The sequence below is a fragment of the Phyllostomus hastatus genome, unplaced genomic scaffold, assembly GCF_019186645.2.
Source record: "Phyllostomus hastatus isolate PE091 unplaced genomic scaffold, TTU_PhHast_1.1 phas_scaffold_317, whole genome shotgun sequence".
In the NCBI taxonomy this organism is placed as follows: domain Eukaryota; kingdom Metazoa; phylum Chordata; class Mammalia; order Chiroptera; family Phyllostomidae; genus Phyllostomus; species Phyllostomus hastatus.
Window position 1 is genome coordinate 19,361,378 of NW_025334023.1, and position 24,399 is coordinate 19,385,776.

The window sequence follows — 24,399 nt, forward strand, 5'->3', positions numbered from 1 at the left end:
GTGATACCTAGTTCCTAACTTTAGACTTTCTACCTCACGACTCTGTGCTGTTCCCTAGTACAGGTCTCCCCATTTTCAGTGTTTCAGTTTTTGTCCTGACAGTTGGCATTTAACCTTATCACTTGTGCATATGTCCTGAGTCTGGCTTCGATTACTTGGGCCTGACTCACAGCCTTGTTCCAACTCTCGCTGTCTGGAAACTCACACGAACTGCACATCTTATGCAAGATCTCTGGCTCCACAGTGGCCACTTCTTCCAGCTACTCCAAGTCTGGTCCCTACTCTCCTGGCCATCCTGTGTTCTCTGCTTTATCTGATTGAAAGTGGAATTCAAAGCCAGGATAAGAGGATGAACTAAGAACCTAATGTGAAAGCACACAGATAATTTGGGAGAGAGGTCTAGAACATCAGAAACTTAGGTAGAAGTGTGTGATTAATGATGACATATGACTAAAAACATAAGCTAGGGTCAGAATAAAAAGGGTATTAGAGTGTTTGGATCATGTGATAACACTAAACTGTTATTCAAGGCTCACACCGTTTCCTCCATTTAAGGAACCTCTACTTTTGCTCCACTGATTCTCACTTCTGCAGCCAATGGACCATGAACTCCAGAAAGCCCTAAAATATTCCTACCTGTCCCTGTCCACTCTTACATGCTATAAGAAAGAATCTACAAGTTGTGGAATTCAGAGACGGGGAAAGAAATAAAACATACATCCATCTAAGAGTCTGTAATAAATAGCTATTGGAGATTTTAGAACACCTACTTCAGCAGCAATGCATAAGATGCACTGGATCAGGGAAGATTGAAACAGGGAGTCTCAACCTGTTTTGAGCCACTGGCCCCCCGGCAAGATGAAAGCTTTACAGCTGCTCAGTAGAAAGCACATATATACACAGAGAAATACTAAATCTTGCACCTAATTTTAAGGAGTTTTCAGTTCTCCTGAATCCCATCCACAGATTCTTTTAAGAAAAGTAGGATGAGAATGCCCAGGCCATAAACAATAAGATTGGTTGAGGTTATTACATACTTCGGGTAAAGAGGTTACGATCTAGTGCAGTGTCAGTGGACCACAGTGGTGGCACCAAATAAAGGTCCAAAAGTGAAATAAAACTATAAAATTACATCTATACTCCCATCTGCTGTGATTGGTTCAAAACATAACAGAATAAAGAAAACACTAATAGGTTCTATTTCATGTTAGGCAGTTGTACCACAGCATGACCCTAAATCCCACAACAGCTTTAACGGGGTCGGTACCGCCATCCCCTGAAGCAGTGCCATAGAACCCGCAGGCATGTTCACCAAGATCCATCAACAGATCTGACTCCAAGGCCTACCCTTTAAACCTCTACATCATTCGCTTTCCCAATAAGCAGAGCCCTCCCAAAGGAAAGTAAAGTGTACTAATTATCTGCTCTGTGCCACCTATGAAATAGGGGGTCTTCCCATGTCATTACTTTCACCTCCCAAGGAAACAAAGAATTTACTTATTAAGAAACATATGACAGGAAAAACTTGTTATACTTACCCTAACGACATATTGATAAATTATCACAAGGCTGACAGCCATGGAAATGTTAGCAAGGAATGAAAGCACAAACAGATTCTTCAGCTCACGAATGAAGACCAAGAGAATTATAAACGGAAGAAAGCAAAGCATATATATCCTTAGGTCAATACTTCTCTCAACTGGGTTTGATGAACTGGTACTATTTGAAACAAATACTTTGCTCTCCAGGAAGCCTTCATGAACCTACATAGGATTATCAAGAGAATCAGAAAGGGGGAGGGGAGAAACTGCCATCAACTTATAATCATACAAGTGATATATAAAGAAACTTATGATCTATATACTCAATGATAAAAAGTCCTTTACAATTTGCATTTTTCAAAATACTCTAGCTTCATATATATATACATATATATATCAAATTTAAGGATAATTAAAATAGGATCACTTTCTTTGCAAAATATCTTCCTTTATCACACTGTGAACAGGTAGTTCAGTAGAAAATTACAAGGATAGTTTTACTAATTTATTTTGAAGCTTTGTGACCAACATGATGCTTCATGATCCCTGCAAAGCCTCAATCTGCTTCTGAGATAATGAAAGGAGGAAGCATTCTTGTCCAGAATGGCCACTGGTATGCACATCGAGTTATTTTTTTTTTTCAGAATAGAAAGCTCTAAGTACCTCTTAGAAATGTGCAGTAGGCAAAATAAAATTTAGAAACCATAGCTTTAAAATTGTTATATAAATCACTTATATATTATCATCATCATATCGGTAATTATTTATTGAGAATCCACTAAATTCATGCACGGTCATATGTTAGACAGTAGATAAAATTTTGCTAGAGCAAAAGAACTTCTACAAAATAAATCAACTTTACCTTAAAATTTATTCAGACAAATTTTGCTAAAGCAAAAAACTTCTATAAATCAACTTTCCTTTAAAATTTATTCAGCTACTTCTATAAACCAACACTGTTTTCAAAATAAATACAATGATTTATAAGATCCATATATGAAAAACTGTCTCAGATTCAACTAACTACATACTTAACCTACTAAAATAGAAAGGAAATGACAGAGAACTTTAAAAATGATCTTAAAAACTCACAACAGAGGCAGATCACACCACAATTTAAACACCAGTGGAAACCCATTTGCCCCCAGTACTGTAGTCTCCTTTGAACACAATGACACCATCAAGTCTCTGGACACATAAATTCTTAAGAACCAGACCCTAGAGTAATAACAGCAAGTATCTTTTGAGTACTTTCTATGAGTCTGTACAACATCTCATTCAAATCTCAAATGGGTGGTAGTATTAATTTCAACTTATAGTTGAGGAAACTGAGGTTTAAGGAGTGGAAAGAAAACTTACATAATATCAAGCCAGTAAGTGTTGGTTCTAGAATTCAAACCTAGGCTTGAGACTTCAGAATCTAACTTGCAACCACTACAAATTAACCTGACCAAAAAACTGCCACCCTGAAGCAGGGCGGGGAGGCTGCTCAAGTAACCACCTGGCCTTCACTCCAACATCTCAAAATATAGTCAGTGTGAACAGGCCAACAAATCAGAAGTTTAAAATGAATTCTCATATGATCAACAATTCATGTGCTTCCTTTAATTACACTTAAAATCCATGATACACAACATTTAGTGCAACTGAAAATGCACAACTCATCTTCAACTGCAGGGAACATATCTCCTAGTTTCAAGTCATACAGACAATCCATTACTAATACTGGACTAACAAACTCTCTGGTTGCACCATGTACCATTTAAGAAATGCATAACTCACATTTATCTTATAACTAACCATCAAAACTTTATAATATAATTTTCTATAATTTGAAATAGAAGCTAAATTGGTAATTCACATTAGTTGGCTCTTGAGAAGATATTTTATTTGTTTACTCAATTTTCTCAGTAACTGAATTATTTGGAACCAAATACTTCTGCATCAAAGAAGTAACTACCATAATTGGATTAGATACTGATCCGTATTAAGCTCTAACAAGGATAGCTGGCAAGAGAAAAGCAGTTACAGTTATAAAAAGGGCTATTTGAATCATTAGGTGCTTGGGAATCTGAAATTAATTCTATCACAAATATCTCATAATAATTTAGTATTCTTTGGCAGAACAACAGTTATAAAAATTTTCAGGATTAAAAAATAAAGTAAAAATGTAGATACATACCCAGAGCAAGATTCAGGTAAACATTTGAGTCCTTTGGTGCCCTCTAGAGACAGAGATTGGCAATCTAATAGGACTTCCTATGATCTCACATGTTTACCAAAATGCAAAACACTGAAATAAATATTATAAAATAAAATTACTAAATTCAGTTTTTTCCACTTAGAGCTCAAAGTTACTAAACACCACTACTTATTAACTTTTCAAGTATTTGGTAATTTAATGGTTAAAATTCCAAAGACAGATTATGTGTTTCGGCAAAGCTACAATCAGAATCAAAGCCATATTACCCTACATTTGTATGCTGTTTCACATTTGACAGTGTTTCACAAACCTTTTGTGAGCTGAGCCTCACAATAAGTTTATGAGGAACAAGGGGAGATTCTGTTACTATTCCCATTTTACAAACAAGGAAACTGAGGCTTGATCAGAGATAAGGGTCGTGCCCAAGGTGTGAGTTAAAACTGAGAGAGCCGGGATTTGAATTCAGATCTTCTGACTCTAAGGCCCATACCAAGTCTTCAGTATTGCTACGTTTTTTTCCTAATGTAATATCCCTTCCCCGCTCTTCAGGCCCATGTATACTACTTTATCTGTCTGAAATTTTCTCAAGTATCTGAGAGTAAGCAGAGAGGAGCCATAACCACAATAGGCTAAGTCATCAAAGATCTATGGCCTTTTCACCCTGCCAATTGTCCGCCATGTCTTCATGAGACCAAAAACAACCATATGCCAGCTACAGAGCAGGAGGCTCACACATCTGTACAATAACAAAACCCTTAATTCTTTAATTTGATAAAATACCACACCTTCAATTTTGTGTAGATTAAGGCAGTAATAAATCTTGCAGTTTTTATCTATATTAGCAGTAGTGATTGGTAAGGTTCAATCAGCCCATGTGTCTACAACTGGAGGCTGCTATCAAACACAGGAGAATGCTTCCACAGAGAGTGAGAATCTCTGACGACGCAGTTTCAGTGACCACCCGCCTGCTCTGCTGAGGTGACAGGTTCATCGTTCCTTTCAACTTTTCTCAAGTCTCAGTGAATGTCTTTTTCCCTGTTGCTCTCTATGCCTCAAAAGGACTTTCATCTTTCTATCTATAACAGGCAATCTCTTTACCTCCAAATCACTTTTTCTACCTGGTATTCTAGTATATGTGCAAATGAGTTAAATTATTCTACTTAACTTTGGAAGCAACTGATAATAATTTATAAAAGTTACCAATCCTGAGCTTACAGAGACTTACTTTATGTACTTCATATACTCTTTGCACCACACACACGTACACACACGACTAAAAGCAGACGATGTTCTGTCTGATGATGGCCAACAAATATGTTGGGTGGCAGCTGTCAGAGACCTGGACTTCAGCCCAATCCCCATGACTCAGGTCACACTGTGTGCACACTGTGAGACTCAGTTTCCTCATTCATAAGATGAGCATAGTCCTGACATTACAGAGTAGTTGTAAAAATTAAGTGATATATGTCACAGCTTATAAATATAAGATGACAAGGCATTATTAGCCTTATTTATTATCCATAAATTCAAATCAAGTTTGTCGATCGCTCTCTCAGGAGATGATAAAGAGACAACAGTCTGCCACCGTGTTGCACAGCCCTGGAGAGGCATCGTTTGCACTGCACATAAATGGCTGGTAAGTCTTGCCAGTTCTACCTCTCACCAGAGTCAGTAGTCCTAGGAAAGCGCAACTTGTGCAATTAGATAATTGCAAGATTAAAAGCACATCATCTATAATAAGTAATGCTAATGAAAGCATCAACTCCCTTATTAATAAAAAGGGGATTTGACTTGGTGAGCCTTCCAACATTGGAAATCTAAGCTAGTGACTTTAAAGCCACTATGGCCCACAGACCAAACCTGGCTTATTTTTGCAAATAAAATCTTATTGGAACACATCCATACCTATTTGTTTATGCATTGCTGTCTATCGCTAAGATGACATAGAGACCATATGGCTTACAACACTGAAAATACTTATTATCTGGCCTTTTACAGAAAAAGTTTGCCAATTCTTATCTAAATATAAAATGAAGAATTCTTTATACTTAGAAAAATGAGTCTTGGGACTTACTTGTATAGGACTTACTTGTATATATATGGGTTCTTTAGAAAACATTCACATCATAATTTTACATTAAAATAACTACTAGACAAGTACTACATATTATTACTATGTATAATTATTACTATGTATAATGCCTACCATTGCACCATGCACATGTAGATAATTAACCAGTGTGACTAATTAAAATAACTCAAGAGCAAGGTGTAATGTAAGAATAATAAAGGCGAACTGCCAGTGAAAGCACATAAAGAAATGCGCTGTGGCCTTGTTCTGACAGGGGAGCTTTTTTATTTCAGTGCTTTGCATATTTGTTCAAATTGACAGTCTCTGCTAAGACCGTGACCACCTCCTCTCAAAGCAAACAATTCAATATGGGGAGAATTACAGAACACTGTACATTTCTGGACGTGCATTTTTAGACAATAGCAACAATTACTGGATTTTAGTCATGTCCACTTTTCTACTTCACTTTTTAGGCTGCTGGCTAAAGCTTTACATATGTCCTCATAAAACATCGATATAAAAAGTATGTTCCCAAACATCTGTATCTAAATTTTGAGTAGCTAAGAATCAGGAAATTATGTCCTGTTCTGATATGAAAGAACAAGCATTACTGATATAACAACAAGAAAAATAAGACCAACAATAATAACAAAAATCCAACTTGCAAAAAGGAAAATCTACAAAGGAACATGATTAAGGAAAGAAACACATCTGCGTATTTAACCATGGCTCACTCAGAGGAAACACGATGTTATTACTATGGCATTGGAAGAAAATGACTTCAGTAATAGGAGAAAAGTACTTACTTGTTTCACATTTTCAGCTAAGAAGACAATATAAACACTACAGAAGCCCAGTTGTGTTATCACCAGAAAAAAGTCAACCACACTCCTGAAAAGAGATGCCCTCAAATGAGTATTAATAAGAGCTGCTGAAATGTGAATCTGTATTTTCTCTTTTCAACTATTTTAAAACATTTTGTAGTAGTGTACATTATTCTTTTCACTTCCTTAAAATAAGAAATAGACTTAAAATATTTATTTTCTCAAAAATCATACACTTATGATCAGTATGTCACTCAAGTTATTACTGAGCAAAAGAATGTTCCATTAAGTTAAAAGGCCAAAATTTTCCCATCATTTCTGAAATTCAATAGTTTGAGTATCTGCTTATGAAATGACTTAGTAAGAACACCACTTCTTTTAGATTAAGTGCATCTCTCCTACTTCTCAAGACCTTTTCCAGATCAACCCAGTGTGTTTCCCAGCCCTCCCAGCTTCATGTCATTTGCAAATATGATGAGCACAGTCTCTATGACCAAATCACTAATAAGAATATGGAACATGGAGTAAGAGGGACATGGCCCTAAATCATACCATCAGAGACCTCTTTAGCTGTGTCCTGCTTTTTAATGACATACTATAGAATGTTCCAGATACACAAAATAGTGTACAGGAATGGGGAAGGGATATCACCAGTCAAATGAGCATTATTTGGGCATGGAGGTTTGTCAAGTTACAAATTTGCCTGCATGTCAATAGACAGCCCACACTTCTTAATTTTGTTCTGGGAACAGTGGGTGACTATAATAGCATGCACCTATTCATTCCCTATAGCCTCTTGTTTGACCATCAATGTCAAGCTGTCAAATAATCAAATCCACAAAACTACAGACCTTCCTTCTGCCACTGGAAACTAGGAGAGCTCCTGTCTTTATCTTCACCTGCCATATCTCTACAGTTCTCCATGGCTCCTCAGGGATCTGATTTGTAAGTAACCCTGGTACCCTGAAATGAATTCAAGTTTCTTCTCTCTGATGAATTGCATTTAAGTATTCCCTTAACATCTCTTTATTCACCCTGGACTCTAGTATCCCAGCAATAATCACTCCAGCCCCTTCCTTGTGAAAGCCATTTTTGTTGATAGAAAAAGCAGACAAGGCTGCCTCTAGACCGGAGCAGGAGTATGAAGACACAGTTGCGGGGGCAACGCCCTAGGGCATGAGACTGTTTTCTTCCTTCTCCTATTTGGCATACCAAGAACTGAGAAGCTCATAAACAAATCTAAACTCCTGGAAATCCTAGATAGGCCATATTTAACCATAAACTACTCTATTAACACTGATCTTTTTCTCCTTTTAATTTTCACTGCACATATCATTTGTACCATAGTCAGCATTTTGTTGATTGCCTGTGCTTATTTTTCCAGGCCTGTATTCATCTGACTTTGATTAGCCTTGCCCACCAATGACAAATTACATTTAAACAATGACAGCATGCTGAAATACATGCTCCAGATGTCTTGTAAGCATGTAGCTAAACAGTATAATTTTATTTGAAATAACATTTTAACTTTTTTCTTGTTCTTTTCCTTTACTTAAAAAATCACTGAACATGCTTATACCACAGGTCAGCCCAGTGCTTTATAAATACCATTTTATCTAAACTACTGTAGTAAGCCTGTGAAGCAAGTATTATTATGAACTCATCTGATAATGAGGTAACTAAAACAAAATGATAATCTGACCCAGGTCACAAAACTGAAAAATGGTGGAGTTGAGATCTGAACCCAAGTCTGTTTAACTCTAAAGATTACATTTATTCCCCAAACTTTATCATACTTCTATTTAGGATCTTGTCAGACTATATTACTTAAAATTAAAGTAATTTCAATAACCAGATGTTAATAATACAGCAAGGCCTTACCGTCCCCATGCTGCTTGCTTCTGAAGACAACTCCAAGGACTTACTTCCATAGCAAAACTCACAGTGTCACTATAACCTAATGTCGACTTTTTAAACCTGTAATGTAATAACATACATGTACATGAAAAAAATTAAGTTGGTTCATAAATCCTCCCCTTGAAAAGAACATCATATAAATGAGAAAAAATGAATACAGAGCTATGCTCTGACAGAGGAGATTTTGAAATTTCAAGGACTGCGTACTCCTAAAATATGTCTCATGAAATTTAAATATTTTATGTCCTATTCCCAATATATTAGTTTTATTTACTGTGAAAGCTTATATACTTGTAGAATTCATATGACATAACATTTGTACTTTACTGATTTAAACATTTCAATTACCTAAAAACATCAACTACATTGTTCATGCCTCAATTATTTCATTATTAGAATAGCATTATTTATACATCTATACAAGGCTTTATAATATATTTTCACATATATAGCTTATTTAATTCTCAAAATAGCCAAGAGGCATGTATTAGTTCTCCTGTTCTCTCTCCCATTTTTTAAAAGTATACATTGTTATTTAAAGATCATAATTGACTTGCCCAAAGTTCTAAGAACATTTAAAACAGTAACAACAAAGAGTTAAAATTTGAGTATTAGTTTACTAGATTAGACAATAATTATTTTTTAAAAGTTGGCCCATTGTCCAGTCGAAGCATTTCATGACACAAGATAAAGAAAAAATATTATTTTATAGACTACCAATCCACATATCACCGAAGAACACCGAAGTCATTATATCCCAAAATGAATTACTAACAAATTGAGAGCCTTACACTCTAACTAAAAGCAGTACTGCTTCCTTCATTTCCCCATATATCTTTCCTGATTTTTTTCACTTACACTAAATAAACCATTATATTCCACTAATAAGACTATATTTTAAAAGAAGTAAATATATCTAACCAGATTTCACTAATAAGACTGTATTTTAAAAGAAGTAAATATATCTAACCAGATTTCACTAATAAGGCTATATTTTAAAAGAAGTAAATAGGCCCATGTAGCTCAGTGGACATCCCAATACACCAAGGTTATGGGTGTGATCCCTGGGGAGCACATACAAGAATCAACCAATGAATGGACAGGACACATAAGAATAACAACAAATTGATGTCTCTTTTTCCCTTCCTCTCTCTTTTTAAAATCAATTAAAAAAATAGATTTTGACTAGATTTTAATCATATGAAATGCTACCTTTTTCCAAATTATCTTAAACTTGTCTATATAACAAATTACAAGAAATATAAGTGGTAGTTGCAAAGCAGAATTAAAATATGACTACCCAATGCTTTAAATAACTACACAGCTTCAAAATAAATAAACTTAACAAATCCACATTTACCTCTGACATAGAAAGTGACTGCAACGTACCAAAATGTGCATACAGTGAACAGAAATAATTCCTATAAACACAAGGCTGATTGGTCCAAGCTATAGGGAAAAAAAATATAGGGTTTAAATATTTAAGTATCACAAAAATTAAGCTGCCTTATAAGCAATGAAACAATAAACTACTCATTTGCAGTAAATAAATATTTGTTGGAAAAATGGTTAAATAGTTATTTGTATAAGGGAAAACTAATAAACTGGATACAGAAAGAATTTCAGTAACACTTAACCACATATGATTCCATCTTGGCTATCTAAACCTATGAATACACAGTATACATTTGCAACAAAGTGGGATGGAATGCAACATCCCATTTAACATGAGATGGCAAGTCTGTCACTACCAGTGCCCCACCATAGTAATTACATGCAACTATGAATCATTATCTAAATGACTAAAAAAGCACTGTATGGATCTGGGACTAAGGGCAATCCACTTCTACAGACTGCCAGGTAAATACTTACTATGTGTGAGAAACAGAGCCTAGAAAATAATTATCTGAAAAAGTTGTACACAGTGAATTTCAAGTATTTATTACTATAATGAAAGTTACTCCTGGATTATTGAGACATAGACAAAATACTGTCAAAGCATATTTTATAATCAGAAATTTTTAAGTTTGTCTAAATTAGGATGGGCAAAGTCAAATGCAGGGAAAGATGATAATTAAAACTGTTTTGAGAAAGCTCATTGTTTAAAAAAGATTAAGAAAAGAGTATAATCTCACTTACTTCATAAGTGAATTCTCCCCATCTAGATTTTCTAAAATTACAATAATTAGTCCTAATAATACTTTAAATATTTGTTTTCAAAAGATATTATTCCTTTCCTTAACTATTGTTCTTTAAACCTGAAAACTATGTATTTTATTCTGAATCTAAAAAACTATAAAATTTCACTAATACAAATGATCTGCTCTATAAATGTATTTGCTGATATGAGTACACTGCTTAAATCCCTGAGAATCCAAGAATAACAAGATATAAACACACCTGGAAAAAATCAAATACTACTTTATGATCTTTCTGTCAAATAATATATATTAATTAAGTAGGAAAAAGTAATTAATTGTCATTTCTTGATAGGTACTATTATCATAGTTCATATAACTTTATCAATACAATGGCTAAATGATTACTAATTGTCACTGACCATGTTCTAGGTGACAAGACCAAGTGACAATATGTGGTGATTTCTGCTGTACATTAAGACTGATAACTATCTTAACTAGAGATTCTTACCACTATGCCTGCATTCTTTATTGCCAACGGGAGTCCTAAAAGGCCGGTCCCAATATTTCCTTTAAGAAGGTGCATAAGAGTTTGTAAAAATCTGAAAAGTAAAAGTTGTAAGATTTAAACATTTTAGAACAAAAGCTATTAAAATCACACCATCATGATTTTAGCATTGGGAGGTAACTGAAAATTAATCTAGGCATGGAATCATTTCCATTCAACCAGACCTTAAATGGGCCAGAAGTTATTATTTGGTTCAAGTTCCATCTTTGCCACTTAAAAACTAAAACACAGAGGGTTATTATGGAGATTATATGAGATATTTAAGTAAAATTATTTTGAACATATTAGTCATAAAGAAAAAATAATTTGCTCATAAGATTCTTTGTTGCTGTAATATTCAGGATCGTGCTGAAGATACAGCTAGGCTGGTAGGACATCGATTTATTGACACTGTCTATGTAATCACAGTATTAAACTACCTGATCTGTGATCTGTGATCAGCATAAGAAGAAGTCAATTAAATGAAAAACATGCAAGTTTTAAAACAATGTGTGCCATCAGGTAATATAAATACTAATTAACTTTTAGACTTTATGAACTCCCTAAGGGACTTCACCTAATAAAAATTTCTAAGAGACATTTGAAGGAGGTCTCTTGACCATGAAAAAAATAAACTAGGAAGAATAGCACAACTTTCAAACTTATGAAATAAAAATGTCTGCTAAAAATTTTTTAGTTTATACTATTATTTTCTTATCAATTATGATGTTACTTTGCTTAATCATTAAATTACCATTGGAATAGGGACTTAAATCTATTAATGATGATAAAATAATGAAAAAGGTTTAAAAAAGTTCCACTGCATAAAGGGTTTACTACCCATCTCCCACCATCTAATTCCTAACCATTTCAGAAGCAACATCTCTTAAAATTTCTATTCCTTTCAGTCAGACCTCCCTTCAAGGTCCATAGCATCTGAAATGTATCATCATTGCAGTAAGCCCCATACACTGCTCTGTAATTTAGATGTATTTTTTCCCAAATAGCCTATAAATACCTTGAGGGCGGGGACTACGTCTATCATCTGTGTCTCCTGTAGTACCTAGTAAAGTGCCTCGCCAGGACAAGGTGATCACACAATATATACTGAATGAAAAGAAAAGGAGACATATAAACCATAACACTTACGAAATACCCTCCTGACCCTCAAGCTGGTAATGCTTCTGAACAGGCAGGAGTTCATGCTCATGTTCTTCATCTGATGTCCCATCAAAATTCTGTTCATTGATTAAGGGCCTCATTACATCCATGTCTTTAAAGAGAAAAAACAAAGCACTTCACTATTATTTTAAAAGCTGGGCTAAAGCTAGTATAAATTAATTTTTTTAAGGAGAACATAGCACTGGCATTCATCTTTACTATTTCTACCCTAAATTAATTCACATTAACACCCTGAGTTTTAGTATTCTTAAAAAGAAACAACTAGATTTATTTGCTGGATATTTTGTTTGGACTAAGCAGTACAAAGTGAAAAGCATAAGTATTCAATGCAAAACTTTCTGCTTTGTCTACATGAGGTTTACACTAAATGATCATAAAATTATGGGATGAGAAATATGAAGAGATAATCAAATGAATTTTCATCTCATTAGCTTCAAACCATACTATATATTGAACACATAAGTAATAATCATATTTTTAAATAATGATCTAGTTGGGAATAAATGATTGACATGTAACATTTTAAAACTTTTTATTTTAGAATAATTTCAAATTTACTTTAATTTTCAAGAACAGTATAAAAGCCCTGACCAGGGTGGCTTAGTTGGGGTGCCCTCCCACAAAGCTAAAGATCGCCTCTGCCACCCCAGGTCAGGGCACACGCCTGGGTTGCCGGCTCGGCCCCCAACCGACTGATGTTCTCTCCCTTTCTCCCTCTCTTCCTCTTTCTCTAAAAATAAATAAATAAAAATCTTTTAAAAAATATTTATCACAATTTATTAAAAAAGAATAGAACAAAAAAACTTCCATGCACCCTTTACAGACTCACCTATTTTTAACATTTTGCCATATTTGCTTTTTCTCTCTCTGATGTATATCACTTTCTATAAACTGAGAGGTTACATACACCATGCCACATTACCCTATGCACTCCCTAATAACAAAAATAGTTTCTTGAATATTCACATTACAGTTACCAAATTCAGGTAGTTCAACACTGATGCACTACTTTTATTTCATCTACATTCCATATTCCAATTTCTCAATCATGCCAATGTAGTTCTCTTAATACTTTTTTCAGTGCAGGATCATGTACTGCATTTAGTTAAGTTATTACACAGGTCACCTTTGCCATTATGGTTTTTATGATATAATGCCCTTAACCCTTTTTTCCTTACTTAATCCTTTATTGTCTAGTTTGTCAGGTTTTTTAAATTTAAAATGTCATTTGTCATTAATATGGTAAACACTGCCCTCTATTTAAAAAAATGACATTTGTCATTCAATCTGCCAAGCTTAGCTAAAAATTCATGAGTCTATTTTTCATCATATGTTGACAAGATATAGGATTCAGGATGCTAAAATCAATTTAACAGACATTAAATAATTCCACACATATGCACAATCTTGACTAAGTGGTTAAAATTATAGATGAACATCAATGTGGGCACATGGATATTCAATGTACACCCGTGAACTTAACAGAAGATGTGTTTGCATTGATTTCTGGTAATTAACTTGCTTTCTGTGAATCTTGAATCACCCAATTCCAAATGTTGCAGCTCCTACAGAAGGACTTTCTCTTTTTGAATTTTCTCAACTGTTTTTTCCTGTTTTCCAGTTGCTGCTTGTTCCTTCAGTTGTTCAAACTGCTTTCAGTTTCTTTAGGTTTTTTATTTTTTATTTTTTGTCTATCTCAGGATATCCAGAAGTTGACTGAGAGAGAGTATTTTGTGCTGTGCTCTGTGGGGCCAGAGCAGGTGCCAAATCTGGACTCATTGCTTCTTGCTTCCTGCTTTGCAGCTTTCTTAACCTTATCTCACCTTTCAATTTTAAGGACTGTTTTTGATAATGGTTTACCATTTCATGATTATGGTCTCATATTCTGAATTGGTTCCTCATGTAGTTTGGAATTGGTGATTGGTTCATTTCTTAAAGCTGGGGGTCTACAGCAACTCCACTACTAGGATTACACCCTAAGAACTCTGAAACACCAATCCAAAAGAACCTATGCACCCCAATGTTCATAGCAGCACAATTTACAATAGCCAAGTGCTGGAAGCAACCTAGGTGCCCATCAGTAAATGAATGGATCAAAACACTCTGGTACATTTACACAATGGAATTCTATGCAGCAAAAAGAAAGAAGGAGCTCCTTTGCAATAGCATGGATGGATCTGGAGAGCATTGTGTTAAGCGAAATAAGCCAGGTGGTAAAAGACAAATAACATATGTTCTCACCTTTAACAGGAACCTAATCAACAAAACAAACAAACAAGGAAAATATAACCAAAGACACTGAAATAGAGAACAGGCTGACAGTGACCAGAGGGGAAGAGGTGGGAATTTCCGGGGAAAAAGGGGAGGGTTTGCAGGAACAAGTATAAAGGACACATGGACAAAAGGGCGGGGGTGAAACAGGAGGGAGATGGGGAGGGCTGGGGGGGGGTGGGCTGGGATGGGAGTAAAAGGCAGAAAACTATACTTAAATAACAATTAAAATAAAAGTAAAAATTTTTTAAAAAGCTGGGAGTCTATAAGCTGTTGATAAACTTTAGGCTCTTTATTGGGTATGTCACTTGGAACTGCAGGGTAAGTTACTGCTTTTGCTGGAGATATTCCTTCAAAAAATGGGCGCCAAGAAACTGGCCATAATTCCACATGCAATGTTGTAAGACAGAGCCAGTATAACACCAGCTCTTGTACCCATATGAACATGTACCCTGGGAACACATGTGGCTGTTAAAATATACTCACCATCTGGGCATGGAGTATAATATGGAGAATAAGAGGCCACTAGTTTAGAAATAAGTTTGTAGCTTTCAACATTCCACATGTTCATTTGTCACCTCAGGTTCCCAAACCCAGACAGTACTAATAGTGTCCATGGGGGCTATAGCAGGCTGCGTTATGGGGACCAGTTCCAAAGTCAAACACAGGATCACACTTCAAGTTAAAAATTGCCACTTTGGCAGGCATAAAATCATAAACAGCACAAAACGCAGTAGAACCAGAATTTCAAAGTACATCATAAACGGGGCCATTTTTTGGTAATGGCCCTGTAGCACTTCTCTGTTTGTTGTAATGTAGTGCAGCATTTATTACTCCCAGTAGGAAGTTCCCATTTTGCCAATAACACCTGCACCAGCCATTACCAACACAGCAGACTTTATTCCATGGCACTGTAACCTCATCTGCCTCAAAGACCTCTTGTGGCTAAAGCTGCACGAGTCCATCAGAGTTGGGATACCGATAGAGTCTAACAAACGAAGCTGCACCCTTACGTCCTGGAACACAGACAGCCATCTTGTGTGACTGGGGATCCAGATGATCAATAAGTTTTTGAAAATGCAATTTATTTGCAAATTTATTGAAACTTGTTTTCAAAGAAGAGACCTTCAACGTCAACAATTCGGGCACAGTTTCATCTTCTCACCAAGATGGACACCAATTTTGCATATTTTTCCAGATGAAAGACTTCAAACATGCCCCAGTTTCCACACCACGAAGGTGGGAATCCCAGCTATGCCATCTCTGAAAGCAGTGTAAGGCTGCCACATTGCCAGGACAGTCTTTTTGGGCAAGGACTCAAGGCAAACTGCCTTTGGGAGACTGAAGAGGTGCAGACGTCCCTTGTCAGTAACACTGATAAGGTTTATCTTGTTCTCTGTTGCCCCAGGCAAACAAAGCTACACTTTGCCATTTTTCCCAGACTCTCTCGGAAATACTGTGTTTTCTGTGAAATGTGGTGCCCATTCACCAGGTGCAGACCTCTCTGTACTGCACTGTCAGGAGTGGTGGGAATGGTGCTGTCTTGTCCTGGAAAGAGCTTGTCAGTTTTAAATGGCATCCATATCTACACAATTACTGATCTTATTCTACTTTTGTCATTCTGTCTTTTATTCTCTCAGTTTTTAGTTGTATTCTGTCCACTTTGGCAATATATACGATGCTTTACATACTATTTTCCCAGTCATTTCCCCACACATATCTGAGACTTATACACACAATCAATATACTAAATGTTTGCTATCAGTCCTCTGCCAAAGTTTGCTCAGTCATCCCTTGGCTGGAAGAAGTTCATTCTTCTGTAGAACTTGCCAGAATGACCTGTAGGGCTTGCTAAAACACAGATCTATGTGCTCCACCCCAAAGCTTCTGATGCAGCAGCTCTGGGGTGGGCCTGAGAAAATACGCATTTATAAAGAGTGCCCAGGTGATGCTGATGGTCTATGGACCACACTTTGGGAAGAACTGCTCTAGCACCGGATTGGCCAGAAAGTCCACCTGTTTTTTCCCATTAAAATGGCTCCAGTAGCATGCAGTTGTCTTTAACGTCATTTGAAACAATTTTGTTAGGCTGAATTATGACAGCTATCATATCAGCATGCAATAAAAAAAAACTTATCAAAATTGGTGAATTTTTGTGTAGCCATTTTATTATTGAAGATGAAAGAAAATACACATTTCCAGCATATTATGCTTTATTATTTCAAAGGTAAAAATTCAACTGAAATGCAAAAACAATTTGTACACTGCGTGGAGAAGGTGCCATGACTAATCGAACCTGTCAGAAGTGGTTTACAAAGTTTCGTGCTGAAAATTTCCCACTGTGATGCGGTCACTGGCAAGCAGTGTCCGCTGCATTGTGGATGAGATACAAGACAAATTCACATGGACTACCGAGTACTGTGGAGAAAAAGGGATGGCATGGCCACTCTCTCAAGGGGAGAATGCCTTGCCTTGACAAGCTTTTACTGCTTTTCTGGGCACATTACATGATGATCCTCATTTACTATGCAGAGGTTGGCTTTAGGTGGTTACCTTTTACAGAAAACAAAGAACAGGATGATGCTAATCACATCACGGAAGAAGGATATTTGCAAATGCAAAGGGAAAAGTGGTTGAACTGGTTACACTAGTCCTTGGAAGATTTAGCATAGATTTTAGGAAGTTACCTTAAAGATACGCAGTAAATGTTTGCTGCCTCAATTCAGGGTGAGGGAGTTTTAGTAAAAAGCAAGTCTCAAAGCAGCCTAGCTATGATGCAGGCCTGATTCCCCATGGGAAAACCTATCTATGGGCGTGGGTCCTGTCTGGGTCTATGCCATGAGGAACAGTCTCCTATACCACAGGACAATGCTCCATGGTCAGGTAGACCAGTTGATGCTGATAGCGATTGAGACAGTAACTGAGAACAATCTACGTTATACCATGTAGGAGATAGCTGACATATTCAAAATATCCAAATCAATAACATTATTGGTGAAAATGAAAAATGTGTCTTTTATTTTATGAAAAAAACCATATGGACTTTTGGCCAACCCAACAGATCCCTCAGGAAGGGTTAAAGTGCACAGTATTCCCTGAGTCTTTGCAAGTTTTAAACCATTCTTCTATGGCCTTGATGTGAAGGGCAACACGAATTATCACCTTCAGCTCACACTTTCTATTCTTGAGTTTCCTGAAAATGCTGCTCCACTCTTTCCTTGCTTTGCCTGCTACTCTTGAGAAATCTGATGCCAGACTAATCTTCTCAATCACTATAATTTGTTCTTTTTGCCTGAGGTCCTGAAGATTATATCTTCCAGTTGAGCGTGCTGAGTCAAATTTCTTAGAGATATATTGGGCCTGTTTGGCATGTAAATTTAGATTTTTCTCTTATTTATGGAAAAATTTCTTGGATTATAGCTTTAAATGTTTGTTTAATTCAAATACTTTGGTTTTCTTCTTTCGAGATTGCGTGTTGGGTGATCTCTGCCTGTCTCCCATTTCAACCACTTTCTCTCTGGCCCTTTTGATGTCTTCCCTACCTCATTTAAATTCTCTGAAATCCCATGACTCCATTAAATTTTCATTTTAATATATTCTCCCTTGGATACCTTGTAATTTATTCTTTATTTATGATTCTTCCTATTGCTGGGCATTTCATAAACAGAGATCCTAGCTTGAGATTGTTCCATTCTGTCAATATAATGAAGTTAGTTTATTTAATGAATGATATTTACTTACTACTTGGCAACAGGGAGTAACTGGCATGTCTTCTGGTCCTCTTTCATTTCTGTGGAAGCTTCAGTTTCCCCTAACGACCTTTTTCTTTCTCATCACTTCCACGTTTCTGAGGGCCATCTCCAAATGCTCATTTTATCTCTTCCCCAGCAGCAATGCTTTGCCACAGCTACCCTGTCTATTCCTTCCCTGTACTTGGTGCTATGGATCACAACTTCCAGACCTGACCTCTGTTTAGACTTGAACATCTTAGTTTAGACATTCTCTTTCTGAAGGAGATGTTCACTGTGCCTTTTCCAAGACCCCTGCTCCCTTCTCCTCTTTTCCACCAAGATTCTGAAGCCCCGCCTCTTCATTCTTCCTGCTTGCAGCAGCAACAGAACTCTCCTTGAAATCTGCTATTTTTCTACATATAGATAATTTGGTTGTTCCTTGCTCTCCTGGTAATGCTAAAATAATACTTTCATAAGTGGGCTTACTTGTGCCACTTGTTGAATTAACAGGTTTGGGGGGAGGCTACATGGAGAGACAAGAATTTAGGCCACCATTATACCAGTGCTAACTTGAAGTCAGCACAACTGTTTTTCCTAAGAGCAAAGTTATGCTTTAAGATATTAGAAGATGTTTAGCTTTATAACGTATTTTTGTAATACATTTTGAAATCAGGATATGTGATCAGCTTTGTTCTTTTTCAAGACGGTTTTGGCAATCTGAGTCTGATACTGGCATAAGGACAGACATACAGACCAATGGAACACAAGAGAGAGCCCAGAAATAAATCTATGCATAGACGGTCAACTGATCTTTGACAAGGGTGCCAAGAATACACAATGGAGAAAAAGTAGTATCTTTAACAGATGGTGCTAGGAAAATTATATACACATATGCAAAAGAATGAAATTGGAGCTTTATCTTATCAACAAAAATCAACTTAAAATGCATTAAAGACTTCAATGTAAAACTAGAAACTGTGAAACTCCTTCAAGAAATCATAGGGGGAAACGTTCAGACATTGGTTTTGGCAATAATTTCAAATCTATGATACCAAAGGCATTGGCAACAAAAACAAAATGGATAAGTGGGTTACATCAAATTAAAAAGCTGCACAGCTTTCAAAATTTTTAAAATTCTGCACAGCAATAAACAAACAAACAAAAAACCCCACAATCAACAGATTGAAAAGGGAACTTACAAGGAGGGACCAAAAAAATTATCTTCTAGAGAGCAGATCCCCTGTAGTACAGGCTCCACCCACTAAGTGAGTGTTCTAGGAACCCATCTGTATGAGTGTAGCAGCTGGCGTTGTTGTGAGAGGCTGTGTTCGGCTTCAGTGAATTTTTTTTTTAAAGATTCTTTCAACGCATTTGCACATTTCATGAGGGGTGATTTATGAGTGCATCTGCCCAAAATGGCCTAAGCATTCAGCACTTTTTGACCAAAAACAGCATGACCCCCATGCCCCACCCTCCTGATTCACCCCCATCTCACTCAACTTTTTTTTGTTTCCACACGTGAAAGTCCTCAAAGGGAAATGTTTTGCCAGAAGCACTAAAAGGTATCAAAATCAACAAGCTTAAAAAATGTTTGGAGCTGTGTAAAGAACATCTTGATAGGCATACTGCATCAAACAGAGAGTATTTTGAAGGTGACTAAAGTTAAATATGTAAGAATACACAATTTTTTATAAATAAATTTGATTTTTTGGGGTCCCCACTCATACAGTCATCTTTCGTTTTTGACAGATCCTACATCCTTTTCTGTTATACTCTATACAAAGTATGTAATTGTGTCAAACCATTGCATTAGTTTGCTAGAGCTTTTATAACAAAGTACAACGAAGTAGGTGGCTTGAAAAACAGAAATTTATTATCTCACAGTCCTGGAGGCTAGAAGTCCAAAATCAAGGTGTTGACAGGGTTGATTCGTTCTAAAGGATAAGGAGATCCTTCTAAAGGAGAAGGATCTGCTCCTGGCTTGTAGATGGCTATCTTCAAGTTCACAGGTCATTCTCCCTCTCTCTTGCTTCTGGCCTTTCCATTTACTGTTTGCTCCTGAATCATACTCTGTTCTCCTATTTCCTCTTCTTTCCTTCCAACTTTATCTAACCACTATATTTCTTGCTCAACCTTCTGCCTTCCTTAACCCCAAATTGGGCTTAACTCTCTCCCAGGTGTTCCCATAGCACCATACAACCTCCCTATTATAGCATTAACATATGGCACTGTAATGGTCCATTTCACTTGCACGTATTCTCTAACTGACAGGGAAGATGCCTGACTTGTCTACTAGTGTGTCTTCAGTACTTGAAACAAATGAATAAATAAATGCATGAAAGAAAAAGCAGCATGTTAAGGAAGAAATATGATTTCAATTTTTAAATCATATCATCTGAGATTACACTGAATGAGCAGTTAGAAACAGGTCTGGAGAGGAGGAAAGAATTCTGGGCTAAAGATAAGGCTTTGAGAACTACATCAGAATGTGGGTGTTGAATAACTGGGGCCAAAAGGCAGAATAAGGTCTCTCAGAGATTGCATGGAGACAAGCAGAGCTGAAGATGTATCTTGAGTTCAAGAAAAAAGTTGGCAAAGGTAACAGAAAAGGAATGATAAAGCCTTCACTGAGTTTGGTACAATAGACACCTGAAATTGTAAGGAACAGATTCAAGTTTTCAAACCAGTCTTGTTGAGAACCACAGTCCCTTTCCTAAGAACAGTTTCCAGCTGGGGGGGGGGGGGGAGGTAGCACCCACCATCATGCCCTTCCCTTGGCTCTCACAATGTCCTGTCACTGCTACCTCTGACTTTACCTCCTGCTACTCTTCCCCTTGCTCATTCTTCTGAGTGCTCACTCACTGTCAGAGGGGTAGGAGGTAAAAAAATAGGGCTCACCTTCTCTCCTGCAACCTCTCCCTTGTAGAAAACCAGAAAGATGTGTTTATGAAAGTGGTCGGCAGAACGTTATGAATTCAATGTTTCTTTCCCCCAAAATTCATACATTGAAGTGCAATGTGACAGGTAGGGCCTGTGAGAGATAATTAGGTTTAGATGAAGTCGTGAGGGTAGAGCCCATGATGGGATCAGTGTCCTCATAATAAGAAGAATATAAAGCACTCTCTCTCTCTCTCTTTCCAGCGTATGTGGACACAGCAAGCGGTGAGCCACCTATAAATCAGGAAGAGGGTCCTACCAGAAACCTAATCAGTTGGCATTTGATCTAGGACCTCCTACCTTCAGAACTGTGAGAAATCAAGGTTTGTTGTATAAGTCACCCAATTCACGGTAAATTTAATGTTAAAGCAGTCTGAGCTGACTAAAGCACAGGAGTTGCTTTTCCTGGTACAACAGATCCTGACAGCTGACCTTTTCATTTGCTAGTGAGAAGAGTGACAAGGGCTAAGATGGCCTTTACGCACATCAGGACTTCAGGCAGAGCACACTACAGGAGCAGGTGCAGAGGCACAATTTCTCCCACAAGTTGTACTGGTTTCTGGCCCTTCTCAAGCCTCTCAGCAGTATCTACTGACAACAGCCCGTCGTTACAAAAGGTCTGTGCCTCCTGACTGAATGTGTTCAATAAAAGAATGTAATGCAGTTTCACAAGTATTAAGGGAGTCCCAATATATGTCAGGTACTATTATGCTGGGAATAAAGCAATTACTGAAACTAACAAAAATTTCTGCCCTCATGGAGCTCAAATTCTAGTGGGGGAAGGAGACAACAAGTAAGATAGGTAAAACAGAGATCATGTTAGTGGTAAATGCTAAGTAGAAAAACAGGGACTGGGAGGGTGAGCCTGTAATTTTAGACAGGATAGCCAAAGGAGGCCCCACGGAGAAAGTGGGATTTTGAAGACATGAAGGCAGGCTGACAATGAACACTGTAGCTATCTCGGGGGAGAGCAATCTGGCAGTGGGAACAACAAAGGCTCTAACCATGTAGAGAGTCTTGTGTGTTTAAACAGCAAGGAGGCTGGAGTAGCTAGAGAGGAGTGCGCAAGGGGAGATCAGTGGGAGAGGAGATCAGAGAATCAGGAAGGACAGACAGTAGACACCCTTGTAGACCACACCAAGGAGGATGAAAGCCATCAGAGCAGTGCTGACCAACAGAAATATAATGTGAGCCACAAACATAATTTAAAAATTTCAATAACCACATTTTTAAAAGGGAAAAAGCAACAAATACCGTATTTTAATGCCATATTTTGCTATGTATAATGCACTGCTTTTTGCCAAATTTTTTAAGGAAAAATAAGGGTATGCATTATACATGGGTAGAATGATTATATATCAGGGGTATAATAATGGGTATAATAATCCCAAGTATACTGCACACACAAATATGGGTGCCCATTACACACAGCAAAATATGGAATACATTGTACTTAACCCAATATAACTAAAACAGTATCATTACAATATGTAATTAACCTAAAAGATTAACAAGATATTTTACAATCTATTTCTCATACTATGTCTTAGAAATCAGTGTATATGTTACACTTACAGCTTATTTTAATTTAGACAAACCATATTTCAAATGCACATATGGCTGAAGGCTGCTGTAGTAGACACACCACGGTAGAGAATTTTGTGCAGAGTGACCTGATCTGATTTATATTTTAATCAGGATATTTCTGGGCCTACCTCTGCATGTGTAAAATGAGAGTAATGACTTCCACCTCACAGGGCTTTTATGATAATGAAATGAGATAACGTATAATAAGCATGGAGCCTAGCCCCTGGCATACAGTAATAAATAGCTACTAGCTTCCTTCCCTTTCTTACATAATAATAATATTAAAAGAAAATTATGCTACATAGAATTTTACAATGTAAATCTTTGACAAGGAATTAATTTACTAATACTAATTAATAATTCTGGGCACTTGTGAACTATAAACTGTGCTATAAGACCGAGTAAATAAAGATAAGCAAAATGTGTTATGCCAGCCCGAAGGAAACATAGACTAGCAGAGGACACGATAACTTAAAAACCTAACATGGTAAAAACTTTAACAGTCAAACCATAGGAAATAAAATCATAAAGTAATTAAAAATTACAAAATCCAATTTATATTATATATAAAGTCTATATTATTTTCTAATGCCTTGCTGTAATTTTTGGCCAAGTGCTGAAAGAATTGAGAAATTCTGAAAAATGCCATGTGATTACTATAGATAAAAATTAATAATCTTTATAAAATAAAACACTATAAAGCAATGAACATCAAACTACCTAGACCTAATTATTTACATTTACAAATGGAAAACTTACAAATAAACACTGCTTCAGTCAATATTATACATTATACGCACATGTTTAAATTAATGATGCATACAATCAGAACATTCTTAAATCAGGCCGTGCTTCAATGCCATCTTATATTGCTCAGACAATTATTTCAACCTCAATTTCCTAACCTACAATCAACCTAAATTTCCAATTTTAATCAAAAGAAACAAAAATCACATTAATTTAGCAATATGTATTAGAACCTTAAAAATATTTATTCTTTGCACTTAGTAATTCTACTTCCAACAAGCTAGTATATGGAGAAAAAAAATTTCTGCATAAAGACATTAATTGAAACATTATTTATGTTAAAAATTTGGAAACAACCTAAATGTGCAACAATCAGGAAATTGCTACATTAACTACACAGGGCACCCACTTTATAAAGTATTGCAATGACATTAAATTATGGTTTTGAAGTCTGAGTAAAACAGGAAAAAGTATATCACAAGCTGAATGGGAAAAAGTTGAAAAATCACAGTATAGGTGCAATAATGTTTTCATTTGTTTTATTTTTGAAGACCACTTTCGCTCAATACAGAATTCTGGGTTGGAAGTTAATTGTTTTATTTTCTTTTTTTATTATTTAGAAGTGGGGCAGGATGGAAGAAAGAAAGAGGAACATCAATGTGAGAGGCAACAACCTCTTGTACTCACCCTGACCAGGGACTGA

General features: G+C 36.4%; 1 protein-coding gene and 1 pseudogene across 2 annotated transcripts in view; both read right to left on the bottom strand.

The window, feature by feature from the left end:
• Positions 1–24,399, bottom strand: part of SLC36A4 (solute carrier family 36 member 4) — a 46,081-nt gene that overhangs the window by 17,414 nt on the left and 4,268 nt on the right. Inside the window, exons 2-7 of one of the 2 annotated variants that reach the window (XM_045818096.1) lie at positions 12,391–12,514; positions 11,206–11,296; positions 9,917–10,005; positions 8,521–8,616; positions 6,622–6,706; positions 1,539–1,763 (exon numbers count right to left, since the gene is read on the bottom strand). In XM_045818096.1, coding sequence (XP_045674052.1) covers positions 1,539–1,763; positions 6,622–6,706; positions 8,521–8,616; positions 9,917–10,005; positions 11,206–11,296; positions 12,391–12,514 — 710 coding nt within the window. Of the gene's footprint in view, positions 1–1,538; positions 1,764–6,621; positions 6,707–8,520; positions 8,617–9,916; positions 10,006–11,205; positions 11,297–12,390; positions 12,515–24,399 lie in introns of those variants that run through there. The other variant, XM_045818097.1, reaches the window with a different exon arrangement.
• Positions 13,902–17,070, bottom strand: LOC123805305 (annotated as a pseudogene).